We start from the raw sequence: 23,434 nt of genomic DNA on the forward strand, positions 1-23,434 counted from the left end.
CTTAAGATTCTCTCACTCCTCTCTCCCTCTACTCCTCCCCTGCTTGCATGGGTATGCGTTTTCTCTCCCTCTCCCTCCCTCCCTCTCTCCCTCCCTCTCCCTCCCTCAAAAAAAGAGGAAAAAAAGAAAAAGAAAAGGGAGAAATTCCAGGCCACAGAGGCCCAACCCTGTCTGAGCCCCATGTCATGTGCTCAGCTAGTGTTTCCGGAAGCCCCATTAATCTATTTCCTGAGCAGATCACCTGAGCAGACAAGGTTGTTGACCTCTGGCGCAAGCTCATGACATCACGTACCTGGGATCACACCTCGAATCACACTGCAAAAAAAAAATCCCTTCTGATTTCCCTCCCAAATCCTGTGGTTACTTCAAGGAGAAAAATTTCAGAGGTCTATCTCCCTCCTAAACAGAGAGATGGGGCCTCAGTCTCAGAAATGGTTGTAGAATACACTGACAACCTATAATTTAGTACCATTGTTTTGCTTTCATTGTATCTATATTTATGTTACCTCCTAATTCTAGCAAGTGTTCCTGGTTTCTCATTTACAGAGGGAGGTAAACTTTCCTTTATGAATAAATATATTCAAGAAAAAAATGTAATAAGTGGAGATGGTACTAGGGCAGTGATGACTGGAGCTGAGCCCATGGAGCAGCCTCTATAAAGGGCAATGGAATCACCGAAGGTCCAAGAACTTTTAGTTCTGCGGGAGGCTTGGGCAAGGCTTCTCAGTGCCAGACTTCGAAGGTAGGCTGCAGTGTGCCGGGCAGAGTCGAGAGACCACCAGTGCGTACAAAGGCCCAGGGGCACGAAGGCCCTCTGTGAGAGGAAGATGGTGGATGAGGCAGCCTGGCACAGTTTCCCGGTGGGGGCAGTATTGGCATTTAGGGTAGTGCGGTGCCTTGTTGTGTGTCCCATGCACTCAGGACACTTGACGCCTTGGCCCCTGGATCCGAAATGCCAGTAGTGCCCTCCAGTCACTGTGACAACCCCAAAGAATGCCTCATAGATTTGTAAATGTCCAGAAGCGTGCACTACCACGTCATTTGAGAAACATGGCTCTGTATCATCTTCAGATACTTGAGGAAGGGGCAGCAGCTAAGCAGTGAGGCAGGCAAAGTTGGTTGAAGCCCTATGGTGAAGGGCCTGGGATACAGAGGAGAAACAAGAGAAGTTGCATCTTTTGTAAAGTTTATTTATTTATTTTGAGAGAGAGTGCATGAGCAGGGGCAGAGAGAGAGAGAGAGAGAGAGAGAGAGAGAGAGAGAGAATCCCAAGCAGGCGCTGCACTGTCAGTGAAAAGCCTGATGCGGGGCTTGAACTCACGAACCGTGAGATCATAACCTGAGCCGAAACCAAGAGCTGGACGGACGGTTAACCGACTGAGCCACCCAGGCACCCCAAGAGAGGTTGCGTTTTAAAAGGAACACGCTGACAGAATGTGGAGGTTGGAGAGAGGGGCTGTGAGAAAAACATGTTTCCTGAGAAAGAATCTGGCACAGGCACGTGCACCAGCCTTGCAGACAAACATCAGAGCTCTGGGGCTCACTCTCTGCACCAGCTTTCCCTCTGCACACCCTCTCCACAAGGCAGAGCCCACAAACCTCTTCTCTTTACCAAGCCCAATTTGCTGCTCCCACCCCTGGCCTGACTGATAAAAATACCAATGTCTCTGCCTAGGACTGACCTGAAAATGGGGGTCAGAGATAAGATCCCAAGCATCTATCAGGCCCCTTGGCCAATATATAGCTCTAGAGTTGGTTATTTAGTCCACCCTCATTTCTGGCCTACTCTGTGCCGTGCCTGTGATGCATGCAGCTGGTGTTCATAAAGGGGTTAAAGAAACATGGTCCGTGCCTGTGTCAGGACTCACAGGTGTCAGGTGACAGAAGCTCAGCTGACTCTAGCTTCATTCATAAAAGGGAACGTGTAGACTCACATTCTTGCTCTGAGTGGCCAGGTCAGAGTCACATATCAATCCCCTTGAACCATGTGGACTGAGCAAATGTGGGCTGTACTTGGCTCTCTGAGGATGAAAGACACCCCAAAAATCCCCTTTATGTTACAGAACTGGAGAACCCAGCTGAGAGGGTGCACCAGATCCAGCAAATCCTCATCACCCTTCCCCGCGTGGTCATCGTGGTCATGAGATACCTCTTCGCTTTCCTCAACCAGTGAGTTGCCCGGCCAAGGGGGGGCCCCTCTTTGCCTCAGCCCTGGCCTCCTTTGGGAGGGGATGTCCTGAGGCTTCTGCAGGTGCAGCTCTTCCTAAAACAGAACATGGAACCCTCCTGGACTTGAGTAGAGCCCTCAAAAGAAAGAACCCACGGTGGGGGGGGGGGGAAGATTCACCTTTCTCAGGTGACTTGTGAGTACCTCCTTTCTTGTAGCCTCTCGCAGTATAGTGACGAGAACATGATGGACCCCTACAACTTGGCCATCTGCTTCGGGCCCACCCTCATGCACATCCCTGATGGGCAGGACCCTGTGTCCTGCCAGGCACACGTCAACGAAGTCATCAAAACCATCATCATTCATCATGAAGCCATCTTCCCCAGCCCCCGGGAGCTAGAGGGACCTGTGTATGAAAAATGCATGGCTGGAGGGGAAGAATATTGGTAAGATTCCATTCCTCTTAATATTATTATTATCATCATCACTGTCGTTTTTGCTGTTAAGCAGGAACAGTAAGAAACCCTTTGATTTTCTTACTGCTTTATAGTCTTTACTCCCATATGCATTTTCTCATTTGAGCTTTGCTGCAGCCTTATACCAGAGATAGTTGCATCAGCCAGGACTCTCTTGGTTTGTAAGGGACCGAACTACAACTCAAACTGGGTTAAGCTAAGTGGGAATTTATTGATTTTCTTTACTTAACTAAAAAGTCTAGGATTATGACTTCAGGTGTAGCTGGATTCAGGGGTTCAACTGTTATTATCAGGAATTGGTCCTGCAATCCCCAGCCCCTGGCTCTGCTTTCTTCTGCATTGGCTTCATTCTCAGGCATCCTCTCCTTGGTGGCTTCGGGAAGACATACGGTAACTCCAGATTTAGAGAACATTCTCTGAGCATCCCCAGTGGAAAAAGACCTTCTCTTTCCCAAGGGTCCCAACATAAATCCAAGAAGTATATCCCCTTGCTAAGGCTTGGGTCTGGCGAGCTAATGACATTAGTTAGGAGATATTAAGCTGTCAATGGCCAGGTGTGTCTTAAGCCCATCCGAGGCAGCAGGGGGCTGGATAATAATCCCCACCTCCACCTCTTGAGAAACAACTTCTCTTTTCCAGACAAAGTGAGTTCACATTCTTTGAGAGCTCCAGGCCAGGTCAGCAGTTGATAGTCAGGTACCTCTGTTTACCTGGTGCTGCATGAGAAAAATTTTAGAACCTAATCAAAATCAGGGCTGGCCACCTTCCCCAGACTAAGACCTTAAAATGTGGTAAAGATAGGGCATTTTTTTTTTTAATGTGGAAAGGACAGGAGATTCAGAACACCAACTGACAGAGACCAGTCAAAGGGTTCCTATTCATTCTTTATACCCATTCCTGCACAACACACAGCTGTATATTTCGGTATTACCCACACTGCTTTCAGCTAGGTGCCTACAGGGGGGTTTGTCTTTGGATTATCAAAGCATTCCTGAACTCTTGATTCACTTCAAAGAAGGGAGACATTGCAGCCCCTTTGTTTCCCACCCTGCGCCCCATAGAGATACGGGCCTCGCTGTCTTGTAATCACAGCTCTGTAGTAACCTTTATGTGAGGCTCCAGGAGCAGGTCTGTCCCTGTTCTCTAACAGAAACATTAAACAGCCAGCAAGCGTACTTTCTGGACAAAGAGAAGCTTTTCACGCAGCGTTTGCAACCATTCCCAGTTCTCTTTTCTTGCTGCAATGTGTGTAATTAGTGTTCTGGGAAGCGTCCTAAAGATCGGTTGTACCTACCAAAGAACAATATACAATAACCATACTTGCCTCTGTCCCATTTGTGTCTCATGAGAAAGAAAAACTATTAATTACATTAGAAACATTTGCAAAGCCAAAAGGGGGGTTTGGCTGAGGGTCTCCTTGTAGTGGACAACATTCATTCATTCAACAGTTGGACAAATGGGTGTTGAGTGTCTGTCCTGGGCCAGGCCCTGGGCAGGGGGGCAGGGATGCAACCTGAGCAGGATTAACCCCTGATGCAGGGAGCTCCGGTGGAGGAGGAAACAGGCAGTTCCAGAAGTGAGGCTCCTTGAGCCCATGTAGCGAGGTCAGGAAGGGCTTCCTGGAGGAACCTTAACTGAGACCTGTGGGATGAACTGGAGTCAGCCAGGTGAGGCATGGGCAAGGAATGTTCTGGGCTTGGAGCCTTCAGTAAAGTGGAAAGTGGTTCCATGTGGCCAGAGTGTTGCTTGTGCCAAGTGAATGGTGAGGGCGGAGGCTCCACAGGCCAGCAGGAGCCAGGTTATGAAAGGTCTTAAACAAGCCACTGTGCAGAGTCTGGACCTTATCCAGGAGGCAATGGAGAATTTTCATAATGAAGTTCGTATTTTTTCAAAAGGCACTGCAGATGTCACCTCCTCTAAGAAGCCTTCCCTGACCACCCTATGCAGGTCCCCTCAGCCGTTCTTGTCTCTGCTCATTTGTTCCTACATAACACATCTCAGCTTGTAGCAGTTTTCTTTCCTGGCCCACAAGGGCAGAGTCTTACCCATCAATACGTCTCTCCTACTTCCCACAGTGCCTGGCATATATTAGGACTCCATCAATGACTTAGTTAAAAAAAAACTGACTAGGTGAATAAACCCTGGCCTGAAGAAGCTTATAGTCTAGTGAGGGGGTAGCGGCTGGCGAAATTGTCCCAGTGCATTAATGACCAAGTCTGACAGGCCTGGATTCAGGCTACCCACTCCCACGCCCATCATGGCTGCCAGCCTGCTTCCACTAGCTGGACTGGTCAGGGATTTTGCACACAGCATCGTGAGGCACCCGGAGGACCCAGCACCTTGTGAGGTGGACCCACGCCACCTCTCTCGGGGTGTCACCTCCTCTGCGAGACCTAGAACCAGGCTAGGTGAATGTCTCACGGTACCTCCACAATTCCTTTCTGTTCTGGCCCGTGGTCCTTCCAAGGATAAATGCCAGGGTTTTATGGTGCCCTCTGGGTCTTACAGAACACCTAGAAATTGATAGCCCAGCAAATTCCAGGGCTGGGGGAAGCTGGAGGAGGGTATTCAGGATAGCTTTCCATTGAGGGGGCTGGGAGTGGTTTCCTGTTAGGAGTGTCCATGGGTGGTCAGATGGACAAGACAGGACGGTGCAGGCCTGGGCCTGACCCGGGTCAAGTGCAGAGGTGGGCTTGGCTGGCACTTACGGGATGCTGAGGACAGTGTGAGGGTGCAAAGCCCAACAAGTCCCCTTCCCGTGTTTCTTTGCAGTGACAGTCCACATAGTGAGCCAGGGACTATTGATGAAGTTGACCATGACAATGGCACGGAGCCTCACACGAGTGACGAAGGTGAGTGAGGGGGAATCTGGGGCCAAGGAACTCACTTGGGGCCTCTCATGCTGACTCGTGCCTGCCCAATGGCTCGGCTGGCCCGCACACCCCCTCCAGCCTTGCCAGTCAGCACCTTGTCCTCTAGAATAGAGGGGGGCTCTGAAAGACATTGGACACATGTGCACCTCCATTCACCATACTCCTACTGGCCTGTCTCCTCCCTTTCTGTATCCTTCCTGGCCCGAATATAAATCCTAAGTGACGAGAGTTTGCTAAGTAGGAAGCATGCTTTGTCCCCTGTCTCTCCCCAACCAGGGATCTGTTCTGTATCCAGCCTGTGCTAGGACTTGAGGTACTTCAATGAAAGACACATGGGTCGCAGAGGAGCTCCCAGTCTCGTTACCTGACACATAGGGAGCAGCTCCCCATGACACACAGAAATTACGCCCAATGACAGCTGTGTCCCCAGTGTGGGGATGCCTCAAAGATGAAGCTGAGCAGTGATGGCCCAGGGAAGTGTTGGAGGGAGAGAGGGAAAGGCTGGCCTGGGCTTGAGGGATTCATCGGACCCTTCCACCTGATGGATAAGGAGAAGGAAAAGATAAGGATAAGGAGAAGAAAGTTGGGGAAACTGGACCATGTAGACAAGCAATCTGGATAATACGGGCCCAGTGCCAGTGAATCTATTGGATAGAATAGACAGTGGCCAGGGCCCATGGTACTTTTAAGGACCCCTGAAAATGTTTTGGTTTCATTTAAAATAATGAGAAAAAAGGAATATGATCCATCGTGGATTGTATTCATCTTTATACCAATGCAATTGTAAAATATAACTTTTAACTTTTTTTTTAATGGAGGAAGGGACCCACGCAAGAAGCAAAAGTGCTTGGGCCTCACAAAAGTCATAACACAATGCTATGTAGACCAAGCATAGCCCTCCTTTCTCCTGGTGATGGTTTTACTTTTTTTTTTTAATCCTTATTTAACGACTTTCTTCTGGGCTTCTGGGTTTCCCTTTGGAACGGTCCCAGGCCCTGTTGGCCACCATTTTTGCCAGGAGAGCTGGTACGTACTCAGGGGTGGTTTCTGGGAGCTGGTGAAAGAGGCAGGACTGATAGGGCAGTTTTCACATTCTGGTAGGACTGTCACACTTGCTAATGACAAATACTCCAACTCAAAGTGACTTAAGCATTAAAGGCCTCAGATCATACACCAGAAAAATCCCAGGTTAGGTATAGCTTCAGGCACGGCTGGATCCAGGAGCTTAGTTGGTCTTAGGATTTTGTCTCCATCTTCCTGTTCTGCTCCCCTCTGTGTTGGCTTCATTCTCAAGCAGGATCTTCCTGCATGGTGGTCTTTAGCATTTCCAGGCTTTCATTGTCCTTTTGCCCAAAGTCCCAGTGGAAAACAGTTTCCTTTTCATCATGGTTCCAAGAAAGCTCCTGGGGTAGAGTCTCATTGGACTGCCTTGAGTCACACGCCCAGCCAAAAACCAATCACTGTGGCCCAGGAGGGAGCCCACAGGTCAGGCCGGAGTCACAGGTGTGGAAGAACAAATCTAGGTGTAGTGTTCATCTCTGCCAGAATCCTCAGAGGCCAGAGTCGTCCTGAGCTGAGGGAAATGTCCTGCAGAGCCTTTGTGGGGAGATGTGAAGGCTGCCACTGTCTACATGTTGGCAGTGATTTGCTTTCCTCTTTCCTTCTTTTCTGTCTCCTGTCCTACCACCTCTGGCTCTCCCTCTCCCTTCTTGTTCTGTCCATCTGTTGCTTTATTTCTGTGTGTGTGTGTGTGTGTGTGTGTGTGTGTGTGTAGCTCCCTCTTGCTCTAGATCTTGCTCTCAGTCTCTCTTCCTCCACTGGGGGAAAACATCTCTCATCCAATGAGGTAGACTGATTTTTCAGAATTAGGATCTGTTGGGAATGCTGCCGGTCGAAGAAGATGTGTCTACAGGAGATGGGCCAGGTGCCTTGTGAGGACCCTCACAGCCCACCTTCCCGGGGGCTGAGGTCACTTCCAGTCATCCTGTGCATGCTGAATTTCCCCACAGCCCCTCGGCCTGGGAGGTGGAAGGCTGCTGTGGGCACTGGGTAGGAGGAGGGACAGAGAGAACAGTCTTGCTGGGCAGCCAGGCAGCAGCCACAGGGCATTCCCAGCAGGCTCCACCCCACGCCAAGAGCACCCCCTCAGAAAATGCTGCCTCACTCCTCCCAGAGTAGAGGCACACAGTATCCCTGGAGTGGGGTGAGACAGCTTCTCGTCTGCTTCCCCAGAAGGTCCCTTCTGTTGTTCCTTGTCAGGCTGCTGGTTTCTGAGAATGACAAGGGCAGGAAGATCATCCTGGAAGGTCAACAGCCAGCTTCAGGAGAGCCAGGTTCATGCTCCCTGCAGGTTCTCACTGTTTCCTGTGTGGTCATGGTGGCGGCTGCTGAATCAGGAGCATCCTTTGGAGGAAAATTAAGTGCATTTCCTAAATGTTTACATGCAAGCCTGCCCCAACCAAATCGGTCACCCAAGTACTGAGTTGCAGGAACAGTTGAGGGGGTGCTAGACTCTGAGAAAGGAAGTCTGGATTTGAAAGTCAGAGAGAGGCCTTCATGGCCCTGTGAACTTTGACGAGCCATGTAACCTCAGACCTCAGTTTCCTGACATGTAAGATGGGAATGACGGTAACAAGAGAATTGTGACCTAGGTTACAATGAGGTTACATATGCAGAGAAGCTTAGCACAGTGTCTGGGACAACTAGGTGATAGGAAACATTAAGACTGTGTGTTCAGTATAAATCCTTTCTAATTCTGATCAAGAATCTGAGTCCAGGGGCACCTGAGTGGCTCAGTCGGTTAAGTGTCTGACTCTGGCTCAGGTCATGATCTCATGCGGGTTTGAATCCCGCATCATCTCTGTGCTGACAGCGTGGAGCCTGCTTGGGATTCTCTCTCCCTCTCTCTCTCTGTCTCTCCCTCTCTGTCCCTCCCGCAGTTGCATTCCCCCCCCCCCTCTCTCTCAAAATAAAACCCCTGATTGTGAGAACTAAGCCAAATGAAAACTTTGAGGCAGCCTGTCAATAGCATCTTTATTAATTGGATGCTAAATGAGGAACTAGGCTGCCAGATAAAGAAACTACTAAAATCAGTAACAGAAACATGATCATATAGTTACAATATGTCAGTTTTCAATTATAACTGCACCATTATTCTCTCACTGATACTTTCCTAAAATTCTCCCAGTTGACTTTCACTCCTTGCCCTCCATCTACATCTGGAAAGCCATTAAGCCGTTAGCTCTTTGGATATATTGGGTGTCCATAAATGGGCTTTAGGAAATCTATTACGGGCAAAATTTCGTTTCTTTTGGAATGGTGCCTCTGAGAAGAGGTGCATGGTTTTCATCAGATTAATCTAGGCATCTACTAGAAATCAGGGTAAGATTTCGATTTGCTTGCAGTTCATGATATTTCCTTTAATAATAATAATTTTTAAAAAGGCCAAGCGTACATAAAAGTGGAAGGAAGTTTTATATAATACCTGTCACCTAGTTTCTACAATTGTTACCATTTTGTTATATTTGTTTTATTGTGTATCTATCAATCCGTCTTATTTTAATACATTTCAAAGTGAATTACAGCCATCAGTACAGTCTCCCTCCAAAGATGTTAGCATGCAATGCTGCACACAACAGGGGTCAGCATTGTTTATGGTTCTATTTTTCAAGTAAAATTCCATACACTGAAATGTATAAATCTTAAGTGTATCATTCCCTGAGTTCTTACAGATGCAAAAACTTGTGTAACTCAAACCCCCACCAGCATACAGAACATTTCCAACACCCTAGAAAGTTCCTTCCTGCATTTTCCTGCTCAGTCTCTTACTCCCAAAGCCCAAGAAGCAACCACTGACCTGAAAAATTTTTTCATCGTAAGTTAGTTTTGCCTGGTCCAGAACTTCATATAAATGGAATTGTGCAGAATAGTGTCTTTTGATCTGGCTTCTTTCATCTGGCATGACGTTTAGAGATTCATGCACATTGTGGGTATTAGGTGAGGTTTTGACAGCATTAAAATGGTGTCACCATCAGTTACCACACAAATGCCCGATTCTGCCTGAATTATGGTCACCCATCTGGAAGAAATAAAGAACAACAGAAAAAGAGAGCATCAGCTCCTTCATTGCTAACTTGGCTAGTGTTCCTAAGCCCTAGTGCAGAGATGGTCAGCTGGCCTGTACCACGTGGCTTAGACCCAGAACCTAAGGAGGACTCTCCCTTCCTCTTTTATTTTAACCATTTATTGAGATAAAATTCACATACCATACAATTCTTCCCTTTAAAGTATACTATTCAGCGGCACTAAATGTAGTCACAGATACATGCAACAATGACCACAGTCAGTTTTTATCACCACAGAAAGAAACCCCAAGCCCCCTAGCCATCATTTCTTACCTTCCCTGCCAAAAGCAACCACTAATCTACTTTCTGTCTCTATGGATTTGTCTCTTCTGGACATTTTGTATCGGTGGAATCATGCCATATGTGGCCCTTGTGTCTGGGCCACAGTGTTTCATTGAGCACAGTGTTTTCCAGGGTCATTCTATTGTTGCAGGTGTCTGGAATTTATTCCTTTTTGTGGCTGAATAATGTCCCATTATATGGGTAGACCACATTTTGTTTCTCTTTTTGTCAGTTGACGGACATTTGGGTTGTTTCCACTTTTTGGCTGTTATGAATAATGCTGTCATGACATTTGTGTACAACTTTTGTGCAAACATACATTTTTATTTTTCTTGGGTATACACCTAGGAGTGGAACTGGATAGCTCTACATTTAGTCATTTAAGGAACTTGCCAGAGTGCTTTCCAAAATGACTATTCCATTTTATATCACCACAAGCAGTGTGTGATCTTTGTCAACACTTATTATTCTCTGACTTGTCAATTCTCGCCATCCTAGTGGGTGTGAAATGGTATCTCATCGAGGTTTTAATTTGAATTTTCTCATGACTACTGAGGCTGAGCCTCTCCTCATGTGCTTGTCAGTTATATATCTTCCTTGGAGAAATGTGTCTTCAGATCCTCTGCCCATTTTAAAATTTGGTTATTTGGTTTTTTATTATTGAGTTGTAAGCGCTCTTTATATATTCTAGATATAAGTTCCTTATCAGCTATATGATTTTCAAACATGTTCTGTTTGAAACATGGGCCTTTTCACTTTCTTGATGGTGTCCTCTGAAGCACAAAAGTTTTCTGGTTTTGATGAAGTCTAATTCATCTGTTTTTGTTTTTGTTTTTTCTTCTGGTTGCTCATGTTTTGGTGTTACATCTGAGAATCCTCAGCAAATCCAAAATCATGAAGATGTACCCTATGTTTTCTTTCAAGAGTTTTAGGTTTTAGGTCTTACGTTTAGATAATCCATTTTGAGTTAATTTTTGTATATGGCGTGAGGTAATGGTCCAACTCTACTCCTTCTTTGTGTGTCGCTATCCATTCATCCCACCACCATTCGTTTTAAAGATTATTCTTTCCCTCATTGAATGATCTTGGCTCCCTTATACAAAAATCAGTTGACCATAGATGCAGGGCTTTCCTCCTGGACCTCTAGTTCTAGTCCGCTGAACTATATGTCTATCCTTGTGCCAGCATCACACTGTCTTGATTACTGTTACTTTGTAGTACGTTTTGAGATCAGAAAGTGTGAATCCTCTAATCTTCTTCTTCTTCAAGATTTTTTTTGTGGCTATTATGGGTTCTTTGCCATTCCATGTGAATTTTAGAGTCAGCTTGTCAATTTCTATAGAGAAATCAGCTGGGATTCTAATCGGGATTCAGTGTGCAGACCAGTTGGGGAGTATTGCCATCTTAGCAGTGTTAAGTCTTCTGATCCACCTGTCACACATCATTTCAACTCAGCCTCAGTTTTCCCATCTGTAAAATGAGGATAGTACTGCAAATATTCTTGTGGGGAGTAAATGTGATAATGTAAGTAAAACACTTAACACATGCTAAAAGCTTACTTTGTTCACGCAAAGTAATATCAAGTGTCAACTCATCCCAGGGAACTGTTCTCCAAGTGGGAAAATTGCAGGTTATAAAATAAAAATCCCTGTCCTAATGGAGCTCGCATTCTCGTAGGAAGGATCTACAACAAACAGGTTTGAAAATAACATGTGCACATACGTGTGTGCACGTGCACGTGCGCACACACACACACACACACACACACACAAGTTCAGATTGTGCTAAGTGCTTTGAAGAAGAAGAAAGCAAGGGAAGCTGTTAGCGGTTTGACATTGGGTACTTTGGTAGTTGAGAGTGGTCAGGAAGGGCCTTGCTAAGGCAATGAAATTTGAGTACAGACCTGAATGAAATTAGGAAATGGCACACAATGGTCAATAAATATTTGTGGAATGTGAAAGAATGCAAATGTCTGAGAGAAGGTATTGCAAGGAGAGGCAATAATAACCAGTGCAAAGGCCTAGTGGCAGAAAAGGTTTGGCATGTTTTAAAAGCATCAAGAAGCCTCTATGAATGCTTATGCTGTGGTGTTTAGAGGTAAAATGTACTGATGTCTGCAACTTTAAAGTTGATTAAAAAAATAAGATGGGCAGATGGATAGATGGACGCATGGATAGATAAACCGATGGATAGATAGGTGATAAAGCTAATACAATAAGCTGTTAAATGTAGGACTTAGGTGGCAGGCATATGCATGTTCACTGTAAAATTCTTTCAACTTTGTGTTTGAAAAACATCAGAATACAGTGTTGGCTTACATCAGAGTACAGAAGGCTGGTGAGGCCGTGCAGACCGGGTGAGGAGACAGCGGTAGGAAATTAAGCTGCAGAGGGCTCCAAGCTCAGAGCACGGAGGGGCCTCAGCAGCCCTGAGAAGACTTGGGTTTGGCTCTAAGCACAGTGGGAAGCCTTTAGAGGGATTTGAATGAGAGAGTTTCATGATCTGATTAGGATTTTAAAAGATCCCTCTGGCTGCTGTGTCTACCAAGCATGAATGAAAGTGGGGAGGCCAGGCAGAGGGACAGTAGTGGTCTGGACCAGGGCAGGGGCAGTGGAGATGGTGAGACGGGTCCGATTCAGGGGACACTTCAAAGGAGTTGCTTATGGATTGGGTGTGTGATGCTTAAGAGCAAGGCTTTGTCCCAAGCAAGCTGGCAGCCCGTTCTATTTCCTGAGATGGAGAAGAAGAGGGAATTAAGTAAGTTTGGGGAGGGGTGTGTGGGAGAGTGACGGGGGGAGAGTCACATATTCTATTTCAGGTCTGATAAACCCAAATAAGAGACTTCCTAATAAATGGTGGCTATTATTACTTTTTCTACCACACACACTTACATAATGGCATCTGCAAACACACGTGCCTTCTCTCAGCTTATGGCTCAGCTCTGCTCCTCCTCTTTTCTTCTTTTCTTCTCCTTATATTTTCCCTTCCTCCTTCCCTGCCCCCCACTCCCACCTCCAGACCTCCCCCAGTGACTGCTGGAGGCTCTGGAGATGAGGAAGGCAGGAACCAGAAACCCAGGCAGCCCCTCCACGCTCCTCCTGGTATGAGCAAACCTCTTCTGCTTTATCAGTGTGGGGAACTGGGCTCAAAGGAAGCCGCTGGGGTGGAACCCGAGAGCACACAGTCCTCTGGGTTCATTCAGCTCCTGATCTTGCAAACCCTCTGGCCTTTTTTGTCTCTGTGGATAGGCAGGCAGACAGGTTACCAGGCCGTGCTAGCCCATGGCTGGTGTGAGATCCGAAGATGCAGCCGAGAGAACAGAGATCTCCCATTTTACTGAGAAGCTAACTCTGAGTCAAGATCCGAGTTAATGTGGCCCATTTAGCTGTGCTGTCATCTTGCATCAACTGTGTCAGAATAGCATTTAAAGACATTTGTCAGGAAGCCAGCTGCAGAAAGCTGGCCTGACTGCCTGAGGCCCAGTCCCTATAGAAGGCTATCCCAGGCACTGAGGACCAGATGCATCCAACGGCCACTGCATCTCACAGGAGCACTGGCACAGTCTTCTTGAGCCAACTACTTATAGAGGGGAGCCCTGATGTGCATGCGTGTGTGGTGGGGATTAATGGGGGAGAGGAACAAAGGAGGTTCCTCCTTCTGTTCTTTGACTTTTCATGCTGCCCTTAGCCCTTAGAAGTGCATTAGCTCTGGTAACAACTCTCATATAGAGCTAACTATGTGCCAAGCACTGTTGCAAGCACTTTATATATAGTAACTCATTTAATCCTCATAACAGCCCTATAAGCTGTGTACTATTATTATCATTCCCATTTTACAGATGAGGGAACTGAGGCTTGGAAAGGAGAAACAAGTTCTTCAAGGGCACGCAGCTACAAAGCAGCAAAGCCAGGTGTTCTGGACTTGAGTCCTTAATGAGCAAGTGGGTAGCTGGAAGGACAGAGGGGGGAAATCCGTAAAAATTCAGCAATAGAGAGTCAGCATGTATCTGCAGGCTAGAGAGAGCGGGGGCGGGGGTCACTTCATTACTTTTTTGTCCTATTAGAATGTAATGCACTTATTATGTTTATATATGTAAATATATACATAGATAAATAGGTCTTATTTTTACAGTGTTAAACATCTTTGTGCTTGCTTTAAAGTATAAAGTACACAGCCAGTTTCCTACCAAGTATGGGCATCTCTTAGGGTACAGCTGTAACACAGATTAAGTAAATCATAGGCATAGCTCCCTTTCTCTTCCAAAGGTCTCTTCCCAAACCTCATTGGCTATTAGGAAAACCACATAAACTCCCCACAGCTTAGATTTCTTATCTGGACCTACCCCATAGGGTAAAATTTTATAATTATAAAAATTATAATCATAATCATGAGAGCAACTGAATACCTAATGTATGTCTGTACTAAGCAGAGCACTTTCATACCTTATGGTTTTTAAAAATCTATTGAAGTCTAGTATACTTCTTTCTTTTTTAATTGAGATACAATTGACATATAACATTAGGTTAGTTTCAGGTGCACAACATAACGATTTGATACATGTATTGCAAAGTGATAACCACGGTGAGTCTAGTTAACATCCATCCCTACTCGGATGTATGTATGTAGTCACCATACATAGTTACAAATTTTCTTTTCTTGTGATGAGAACTTTTAAGATTTACTACTCTCTGAGCAACTTTCAGTGCCATACAGTATTATTAGCTGTAGTCATCATGCTCGACATTACATCCCCAGGACTTACTTATTTTATAACTGAAAGCTTGTGCCCTCTGATCACCTTTACCCATTTTGCCAACTCCTTACCCCCTGCCTCTGGCAGCCACCAGTCTGTTCTCTGTATCTGTGAGTTTGGTTTGTTTTTGCTGTTAGATTCCACACATAAGCGAGATCATATGGTATTTGTCTTTCTTTGCCTGACTTACTTCACTTTGCATAATGCCCTGAAGGTCAATCCATTTGTTTCAAATAGCAGATTTGCCTTCTTTTTATGGCTGAATAATATTCCACTGTATCTGTATACCATATTTTCTTAATCCATCTATCCATCTATCTTTTCAAGTGAGTACTTTGTTTCCTGTGTATAAACACCCAGAAGTGGAATTACTGGATTATACAGTATTTCTAGTTTTAATTTTTTGAGGAAGCTCCATACTGTTTTTTCCACAGTGGCTGCACCAGTTTACATTCCACTAACAGGGCACCAGGGCTCCCTTTTCTCTACATCCTTGCCAACACTTGTTCTTTCTTTTCCTTTTCCTTTTTTTGTTTTGTTTTGTTTTGTTTTTGAGAGAGAGAGAGAGATGCACGCAAGCAGGAGAGGGACAGAGAGAGGAGAGAGAGAATCCCAAGCAGGCTCCATGCTCAGTGCAGAGCCCGACATGGGGCTCAATCTCATGACTGTGAGATCATGACCTGAGCCGAAATCAAGGGTCTGATGCTCAACCAACTGAGCCACCCAGGTGCCCCTTGGTTTTGTTTTGTTGTGTTGTGTTTTTATAATAGCTATTCTGACAGATGTCAGGTAATATCTCAGTCTGGTTTTGATTTGCATTTCCCTGATGGTTAGTGATGTTGAGTACCTTTCTGTGTATCTGTTGGCCATCTGTAGGTCTACTTTCATGCGTTATATTTTAATCCTCCTAAAGGCAACCGAAGTGTACGGAGGTTATGTAACCTGCCCGAGGTCACGCAGAGAAGAGATGATGGAGCTGGGCACTAGGAATGCCTCAGGGGCAGGAGCCATATCCTCATTGCTTAACCCTGTCAGCAATGGCTTATCAGTAATCAGTGAGGAATAAAGGTTTGATTGGTAAATGTGTGTGTGTGACGAGATACACTTGAGCTGTGGCCCCAGTAAGAATTCTCCCTCCCCCAAAATTTAGTCCGTGGATGAATGTGCTACTCAGCTCAGGCTGCTAGAACAGAACTGGGTGGCTTAAACAACAGAGATTTATTTCCCCACAGCTCTGGAGGCCAGAAATCCAAAATCAGGGAGCCATCAGGGTTGGTTTCTGGTGAAGCCTTTCCTCCCGGCTTGTGGACAGCTGCCTTCTCACTGTGTCCTCACTATGGCCTTTCCTCTGTGTACAGAGAGAATGAGAGAACTCTAGTATCTTGTCCTCTTCTTAGAGGGACACCAGTCCTGCCAGATGAGGACTCCACCCTAATTACTCAACTTAACCTCAATTCCTCCCTAAACACCTGACTCCAAAATCCATCACATTGGGGGTTAGGGCTTCAGCCTATGGATTTGGCAGGGGAGGGAGGGACACAGTTCAGTCCATAACAATGAGCTTTGAAGAGTTCTGGGAACCCTTAAAATTGTATACAGCATCTTTGCAAGGATGGGAGTCCACATACACCCAAAAGGTTGCAACCACAAAAAGTATTATAAGTGGACAGGGACAGAAAGGGTTCACAGACAAATGGAAATGAAACCTGTATTGAGAGGTAGAAGCAAGAGAAATTTCTTATAATATTATTTTAATTAGTGTTAAAAAGTGGAGAACAAGAGAGGCAGTGGAAAATGAGGAGATGGTGTGTCAGAAGTTAGATGGCCTGCCTGAGACCACAGCCTGGGGAGTGAATCTGAGCTAGAGCCCAGTGTCCTGAGCCCCAGCCCACATTGTTTCCACCAGGCTTGCTGTCTCTGCTGCCCTACGGGAGCCAGGGCCATCTGAGCAAGGCTCCTCAGTGTCCTCCTGCTCACCTCATAGATGCTCTTTCCCTTGCTTTCTTTCTAGAAGTGGAGCAGATCGAGGCCATCGCCAAGTTTGACTACGTGGGGCGGTCCCCGCGTGAGCTGTCCTTCAAGAAGGGGGCCTCTCTGCTCCTGTACCACCGTGCCTCGGAGGACTGGTGGGAGGGTCGTCACAATGGCGTGGATGGACTCATCCCACATCAGTACATAGTCGTACAGGACATGTGAGTGGGAGTCAGGACCTTCTCTGAAGAATGCTGTGATTGATTAGTAATGTCTGGAATGGGCACAGGAAGGGGAGTACTGGGTTGTATGCCAGCCGTTTGCTCTTCCCGGTGTGGTCTACCTGGTCTTTTGTAAGAATGGGTTGTATCTACCTTCCCCTTAAATAGTGATCCCCTTAACAAATAAGCAAATTGCCCATCCTTCAGCGTGCACAGAGACAGTGTTTGGTGCCTTTGGCTCACCACCCTGACCTACCTGCCAGCCTCCAGGGCATTCATCACCTGCCTTGGTTCTCAGCATCCAGTGGATCTCGCCATATTCCTCCACTCTCCTGAACCGTGCCTGTACTCAGTGGCCAGCCCACTGCCCCCTCACTCTCCACCATTCTCTGTCCCCCAAGTGGCTCTCTCAGAGGATGGGCAGAAACCATGATCCCCTCATTTCCACTGAGTAGGGTACTGTTATTTTTAAAAAATAATATCAGGCACACACACACACACACACACACACACACACACACACAAAGAAAGGCCTGTATCCCAAATACCTAGAGCTACCAGAATGTCCAGAAAGTCTATACCTTCTCTTCTTTGAAGGCCATAGAAGCTTCCTACAACACACACACACTCCCTCTGAGCTTTGGTCAGGCTCAGGTCGAACTGCTGTATCAACAAAGTAGCCACCATGCTGGACCTCAAGGGAAGGGGGACAAAGGCATAAGTTTTGATGGCACAGGGAATGGTGTGAAACCAGAGAAAAGTCCAAGGCCAGGCAGACAACAACACAAATGCCAGTGGAGGACCCTCAGCAGCCCTCTGATGTCCCTAGGCTTCTGGAAGGGAGAGGGCAGTGGGAAGAGGCAAGCAGGGCTCCCCAGGAACTTCAAGCCACCCCACAATCATCCAAAGCCCTGAGTCGGGAGCTGAGGGATGGAGGCACTTTTCCTCCTCCTTTGCTTAGCCCCAAACTGCTTCTCAGGGAGCCTGTGGACACGCAGCTCCCAGTGCTTAGCTTGCTGGCTCCTCCCCCATTAGGCCAGCACTCCCTCCAGCATTTAGCTTGTCCCAGCCTGGAGCAGCCTGGGAGAGAAAAACCCAGAGGAGGGGGGAGGAGAAGGTGGGCCTGGGGCAGAGGGGCATCTCCGTGCCGAGAAGGTGACTGGGAGTGTGCTGGTGGGTGTGTGTGATGCTCAGGTACACAGTGGGAAATGGCTCATCCCGAGGATGGGCACAAGTTGACCGCAAGGTGTGTGTGGATCCACCCTTCAGACAGGTGCCCTACACATCCTGGGTTCTGTGGAGCAAAGCACTCCCAATTCACATGTGTCCTTCTCCCCAGGGACGATGCCTTCTCCGACAGCCTGAGCCAAAAGGCTGACAGTGAAGCCAGCAGTGGGCCGCTGCTGGATGACAAGGCCTCCTCCAAAAACGACCTCCAGTCGCCCACGGAGCACATCTCGGATTACGGCTTTGGGGGGGTGATGGGCCGGTAGGAAACGCGGGTTCATTCTTTCCTGATAGTGCCATGCTGTGTCTGTTTTGGGAGAGGCAAGGGGGCAGCGGGGAGAGAGGGAGGCCCCTTGTTGCCTGCAAGATGTGATATCAGGCACACCTTGGGCAGGGGGAGGGAGGAGCGGTGGTGCTGGCTGGAACTGGCCCAAGAATGCCAGGTGTAAAATGGTCCAGCTTGCAGTTGGGGGTTGGAGAAAGAGAAGAGACATGTATTGGCAAATCAGTGCTTTTTATGTAAAATAGTAATGATGCGAGAAAGAGAGAGTTTTAAATTGGCAAGTATTTTTCCTACCTCTCTCTGGTTCTTGCACCTCCTCCCTACTTTCTGTTGAAGACCTAAGTTGTTATATTTAAAAATTTAAAGCGCACATACTCCCTGAAGTGCACTACACAAACAGAAAACTCAAACCCACTCATGCGGTGGGGGAAATTGACACTTGAGGCCACCCACTTATTTGGTGGGGAGCACATTTGCCGATTTCTTCCTTCCCCCGTGTGTGGGCTGGGCTGTGTCACATGACCTTTCTGCCCGGCAAGGAGCTGTGCATGTCCTTCCACATGCAGGGATAGTCCGAAGATTGTGGTTGTTTCCAAAAAAATTAAACAAGAAGAAGAAAAGAGAAGCTGACAGTTTCTCACTGCTTTCTTAATCAGATTCTCAGAATGTCATATTCTTCGTGTTTTTGGTGGAGAGGTCATGGGATCAGCTCACACATATGGGTACTTGCAGATAGAGCCAGAGATATCATTGCAGTAGGAACATATGTTTATGAATTTATTTCAGCAGAAGTCTCTGCCTCCTTTTAAAGCATATTCTATTCAGTTCAGCAAATGGCTCAGGCACTGTGCTAAGTAATGGAATTGGGGGGAAAGTGGAAGTGGGGTAGATAGAAGACAAAGCCATGGTTCCTGGACTTCTAGGAGGGCCATATCTTCTCCTGCCTCCCTCTCCCTCTCCCTCCCTTCCCTACTTTCTTCTGGTTCTTTCTTTCTCAGTATTCCTCCTCTCAAACACCTATGCTTTGGTCCTGTTGGGGTACCCACAGGCAGTGCTTAGCTTGGCTGGTGGCTCTGGGATATGAAGTGCTGCTGACCACATTGAACTTGGTCCTCTGGTCAGAGACCATTCCAGCACTCTGGCCTTCCTCCCCACCCCCTCATCACTTCCAGCCTCCCCTCCCCTCACCAATGCCTTCCAATCTTTGTTGACCTACATAGGATGTAGCCAAATCACCTGTGGGTGGAGCCTCTTATCTTTAGAGTGCTCCCACATCCACCAAGCCTCCTTGGAAGGTGGGCAAGGAGTATTGTGCCTGTTTACCAGATTAATAAAATGGGTCTGAAAGACTACACAGGAAAACCCATGACAAAGCCAGCCCTCCTGATAGACACTCTAGTCCTCTTTTCACTCCACCAGAGCCTCCCTAAAGAGTGAAAGGTGCCCACATGTGTGGAAGGCATGTCCAGCGATGCAATTTTTACTCCTGAATGACTAGTTTTCCAAGATCTGGAAAAGCCTCATAGAAATAGCCCTTTGCTGGGGAGATTGGGGGTGGATAACAATACCGGACTGTGTTCAGTTCCCAGGGACCCCTCCTGTGCTTGCAGGGAGCTGGTGACTTTTTGGTACAGTCAAGCCTCAATGCTTCAGACCAATTAAGAAGCCCTTCAGAATCATGGAAATGTCTGAACCACTTAAGAACATATCATGAGCCCAACTAACCATCACCAAAGTGTTCCCAGGTTGAAATTCTCCTGGCCTTGGCTACACATGTAGACAAGATTCATTGTGTAATTAGTAGCACCACCGTCTGCAGTTTGGAAGCAGAATGCTTCCGATTCCTTCATTTTGTGCATTTTAAACCTGCCCCTTGCCACTAAGTTACACGCTCAGCCAGTGCTTTCATTGCACAATTGAGTCTGGCTGAATGAGGCTTTACTATACCTGCTCCCTAGACTAGTGTGTAGTGTGTGGCCTGGGGTTAGCTGGCCTGTTCTGAGACTTGCCAGGGTTGACCTCTGCCCCATGCCCCTGCCCCCTGGCTCCTTTGCAGAGTGCGGTTACGATCTGATGGAGCGGCCATCCCCAGGCGCCGAAGCGGGGGCGACACACACAGCCCACCTCGGGGCCTGGGCCCCAGCATAGACACGCCGCCCCGGGCTGCCGCCTGCCCCAGCAGCCCCCACAAAATCCCCCTCACCCGGGGGAGGATCGAGAGCCCCGAGAAGCGGAGGATGGCGACATTTGGGAGTGCCGGCAGCATCAACTACCCTGACAAGAAGGCTCTCTCCGAAGGGCACTCGATGAGGTCGACATGCGGCTCCACCAGGCACAGCAGCCTGGGGGACCACAAGTCCCTGGAGGCTGAGGCCCTGGCAGAAGTAAGGGCCAGCGGGAAGGCAGGCTGGGCCAGCTGAGAACCCTAGAGGGGCGGCCGGGTGGGGGCCTGTGGACTGGGGAGCCCCTTTTGCCCTTCGCAGTAGGCTCAGGGTTAAGCCAGAACACAAGAGAGATAGCATGCTGGCCTCCCCATGGGCTTGGAAGCTGGATGGATACAGCTAGCTAGGGATCCTGTAAAAACTGAAGACCTCCAGTCTCCACGGCTGGAGTGGGGGATTCCTGCCCTTGGGGCAGGCCAGAGGAGAGGGATGTGGTAATGACAGGCGTCTCCACAAGATGGCACAGTTGAGTTATTCATTCATCTGTTCATTCATTCATTCATCTGTTCATTCATTAATTCCTTTATTGAGAAACATTATTGTGTGACGGTCACTGTGCTAGGCACTGAGAGTACAGTGGTTACCTAAAATGGACCCAGGCCCTGTCCCCCGCTGTCGTCTTCCCATAGGGCCTTTCTGCAGCCCCACTCTGCAGATTGCAGTATCACCTCTCAGACTAATGCAAGGCTCATACCTAAACTACTCAGCTGATCTTTCTCTGAGCTTTCTGTCTTTCTGGCTCACATTCTGCCAGGGGAGAATGGTGGTGGGGATGGATGGTAGAGAGGGGTGATCATTACATTTTGTGTTTTAAAGTTTTATGTTTCAGTTCATGCTGGAGTAGAGCAGGAATAGCAGTGAAATCTATAGGGAGCTTCATTTAAACAGTATGGGCTGTGGAAAGCCTGTGATATCACTGCCAGGCTGGGGTATAGCAAAGGTGGGGAGAGGATTGCCATTTCTCCCCTCATATAGAAGGCCCCCCCACAGCTAATCTTTTTGGATAAAGGCACATAAAGCCTCTTCTTAAAGTAGCTTGTGTTCTGGGCAAGGGATAAAATGTCATGAGGAAGCATAAAAGCTACTATTAGCCATTAACCAGACAACCATAGTCTGTTAACAAAGCAAACAGGATAGGCTGGGACCCTGCCTGTGCCAGATTGGAGCCTTTTGTGTGGGCCCAGGGCAAGCAGGAGGCCGCCTGTGGGCCGGGGGAGGAGAGAGGGTAAAAAGAGGGCATGACTGCAGAGAGGAGCCAGCAGGACATCTCCAGGCACCAGGGCCATCAGTATGACAAGACTTGCAGTTTTCCTGGGTTTGCCTCACCAGACATTGTGCAGCATGCCTTGTAGCAGCGGTTTGAAGCAACATTCAGTAGCTGGGTTGGTTGGGCTCTGGCCTAGCTCAGCCTCAGCAGCTCCTTGTGCCTGTTTTGGTGTGGAGGCATCCCTGTAACACCTGTGTGAGCCAAGGACTCTGGCTAAAGGGAGTTTAAAAATCCACTGCCTGGCAGTTAACAAAGCTCCATCACATCCATTATCTCATCCCATCTTCACAGCAAATGTAGGGGCTTTCAACAGAGAAGCAAAGTATGGTACAGAGGGCCTGAGGCTTGTCTGGGGTTGCACAGCAAGCAAATGGCAGAGGAGTCTTTTCACTAAAAAATTACAGGCCCTTTACCCTAGCACAGGGCTCCTGGGTTGAATGCTGATGTCCTACTGCAGCGCCCCCTCCTGGCTGGAGGAGGAACAGAGGCCTTGGGAAGGTGGAATGAAGGTGCCTTAATGGCTGTCTGTCATTCAAAGTGCTCTCCTACTGATGAGCTCTTAATATTACAGCATCCCCAGGAATTACGTAGGACGATGAGGCGTTTTGTTGCTTTTTAAAATTTATATTTTTGAAAGCAAACTTTTCTGATTATAATACAGAGAAGAAAGTCCCATTATTCTGGAGTGAACATTGTGGACATTCTGATATATAACCTCCAAGGGATTTTTCTACGGGCAAGAATTGTTTTTAATGTAATCTTTTTAAGTTTATCTTTTAGAGAGAGAGAGAGAGAGACAGAGAGACAGAGCATGATTGGGGGAGGGGCAGAGAGAGAGGGGGAGACACAGAATCCGAAGCAGGCTCCAGGCTCTGGGCTGTCAGCACAGAGCCCGACGCGGGGTTCAAACTCATGATCCAACTCACAAACCGTGAGATCATGACCTGGGCTGAAGTCAGATGCTTAACTGATTGAGCCACCCAGGTGCCCCACAAATTTTTTTTCAAAATAACCATAATGGTTAGAGGCCTAGGCTCTAGCGACACACTGTCTGGGTTGAAAGTTGGGCTGTGCAACTAGCTGGCAATGTGACCTTGGGCAAGTTACTTGCCCAGGATGAGCTCCCATTCTCTTGTGTGTGAAATGAGCATAAGGGTAGCTCTACCCTCTAAGTGTGAGTGTGAGGATTAAATGAGGTACAAATGGAAAGAGCTTGGACTGGTGCTTTATCATTACCACTGTTACTGCCATTATTATTTGTGAGCACTGACTATATGTCAGGTACTGTGCCGAGCTCTTCACAGGGGCTGTATCATTCAACATGCTCATCAACACCCTGAAGTCATATTATTATGATCGATATTCACAGATGAGAATTCTGAGGCTCAGAGAGTTGCGGTAACTTGCCCAAAGTCACATGGCAAGGAAGTGGCAGAGCCAGGATTCGAACCCAAGTCTGCCTGACTCCAGAGCCTGCCTTCTCAACCAGTAGGCTAACCAGCCCTCATTGCAGGTCCCTGTGCAGGCAAGTGTGCAGATGATGCCCACGTGGATTCCCTCAGTTGGCC

The 23,434-nt window shown here is 47.5% G+C and overlaps 1 protein-coding gene across 8 annotated transcripts in view; it reads left to right on the top strand.

Annotated features, from left to right (window-relative positions):
• The window catches only part of SRGAP3 (SLIT-ROBO Rho GTPase activating protein 3), a 255,609-nt gene that overhangs the window by 226,632 nt on the left and 5,543 nt on the right, over nucleotides 1-23,434 (top strand). For 7 of the 8 annotated variants that reach the window (XM_040492081.1, XM_040492082.1, XM_040492083.1 and 4 more), the window contains 6 exons: nucleotides 2,064-2,169; nucleotides 2,386-2,613; nucleotides 5,416-5,495; nucleotides 16,687-16,867; nucleotides 18,207-18,356; nucleotides 20,434-20,761. In XM_040492081.1, the coding sequence (XP_040348015.1) occupies nucleotides 2,064-2,169; nucleotides 2,386-2,613; nucleotides 5,416-5,495; nucleotides 16,687-16,867; nucleotides 18,207-18,356; nucleotides 20,434-20,761 (1,073 nt within the window). The remainder of the gene's footprint in view (nucleotides 1-2,063; nucleotides 2,170-2,385; nucleotides 2,614-5,415; nucleotides 5,496-16,686; nucleotides 16,868-18,206; nucleotides 18,357-20,433; nucleotides 20,762-23,434) is intronic. The other variant, XM_040492088.1, reaches the window with a different exon arrangement.

Source organism: Herpailurus yagouaroundi, unplaced genomic scaffold, assembly GCF_014898765.1.
Source record: "Herpailurus yagouaroundi ecotype Mexico unplaced genomic scaffold, PumYag 183, whole genome shotgun sequence".
In the NCBI taxonomy this organism is placed as follows: Eukaryota; Metazoa; Chordata; class Mammalia; order Carnivora; family Felidae; genus Herpailurus; species Herpailurus yagouaroundi.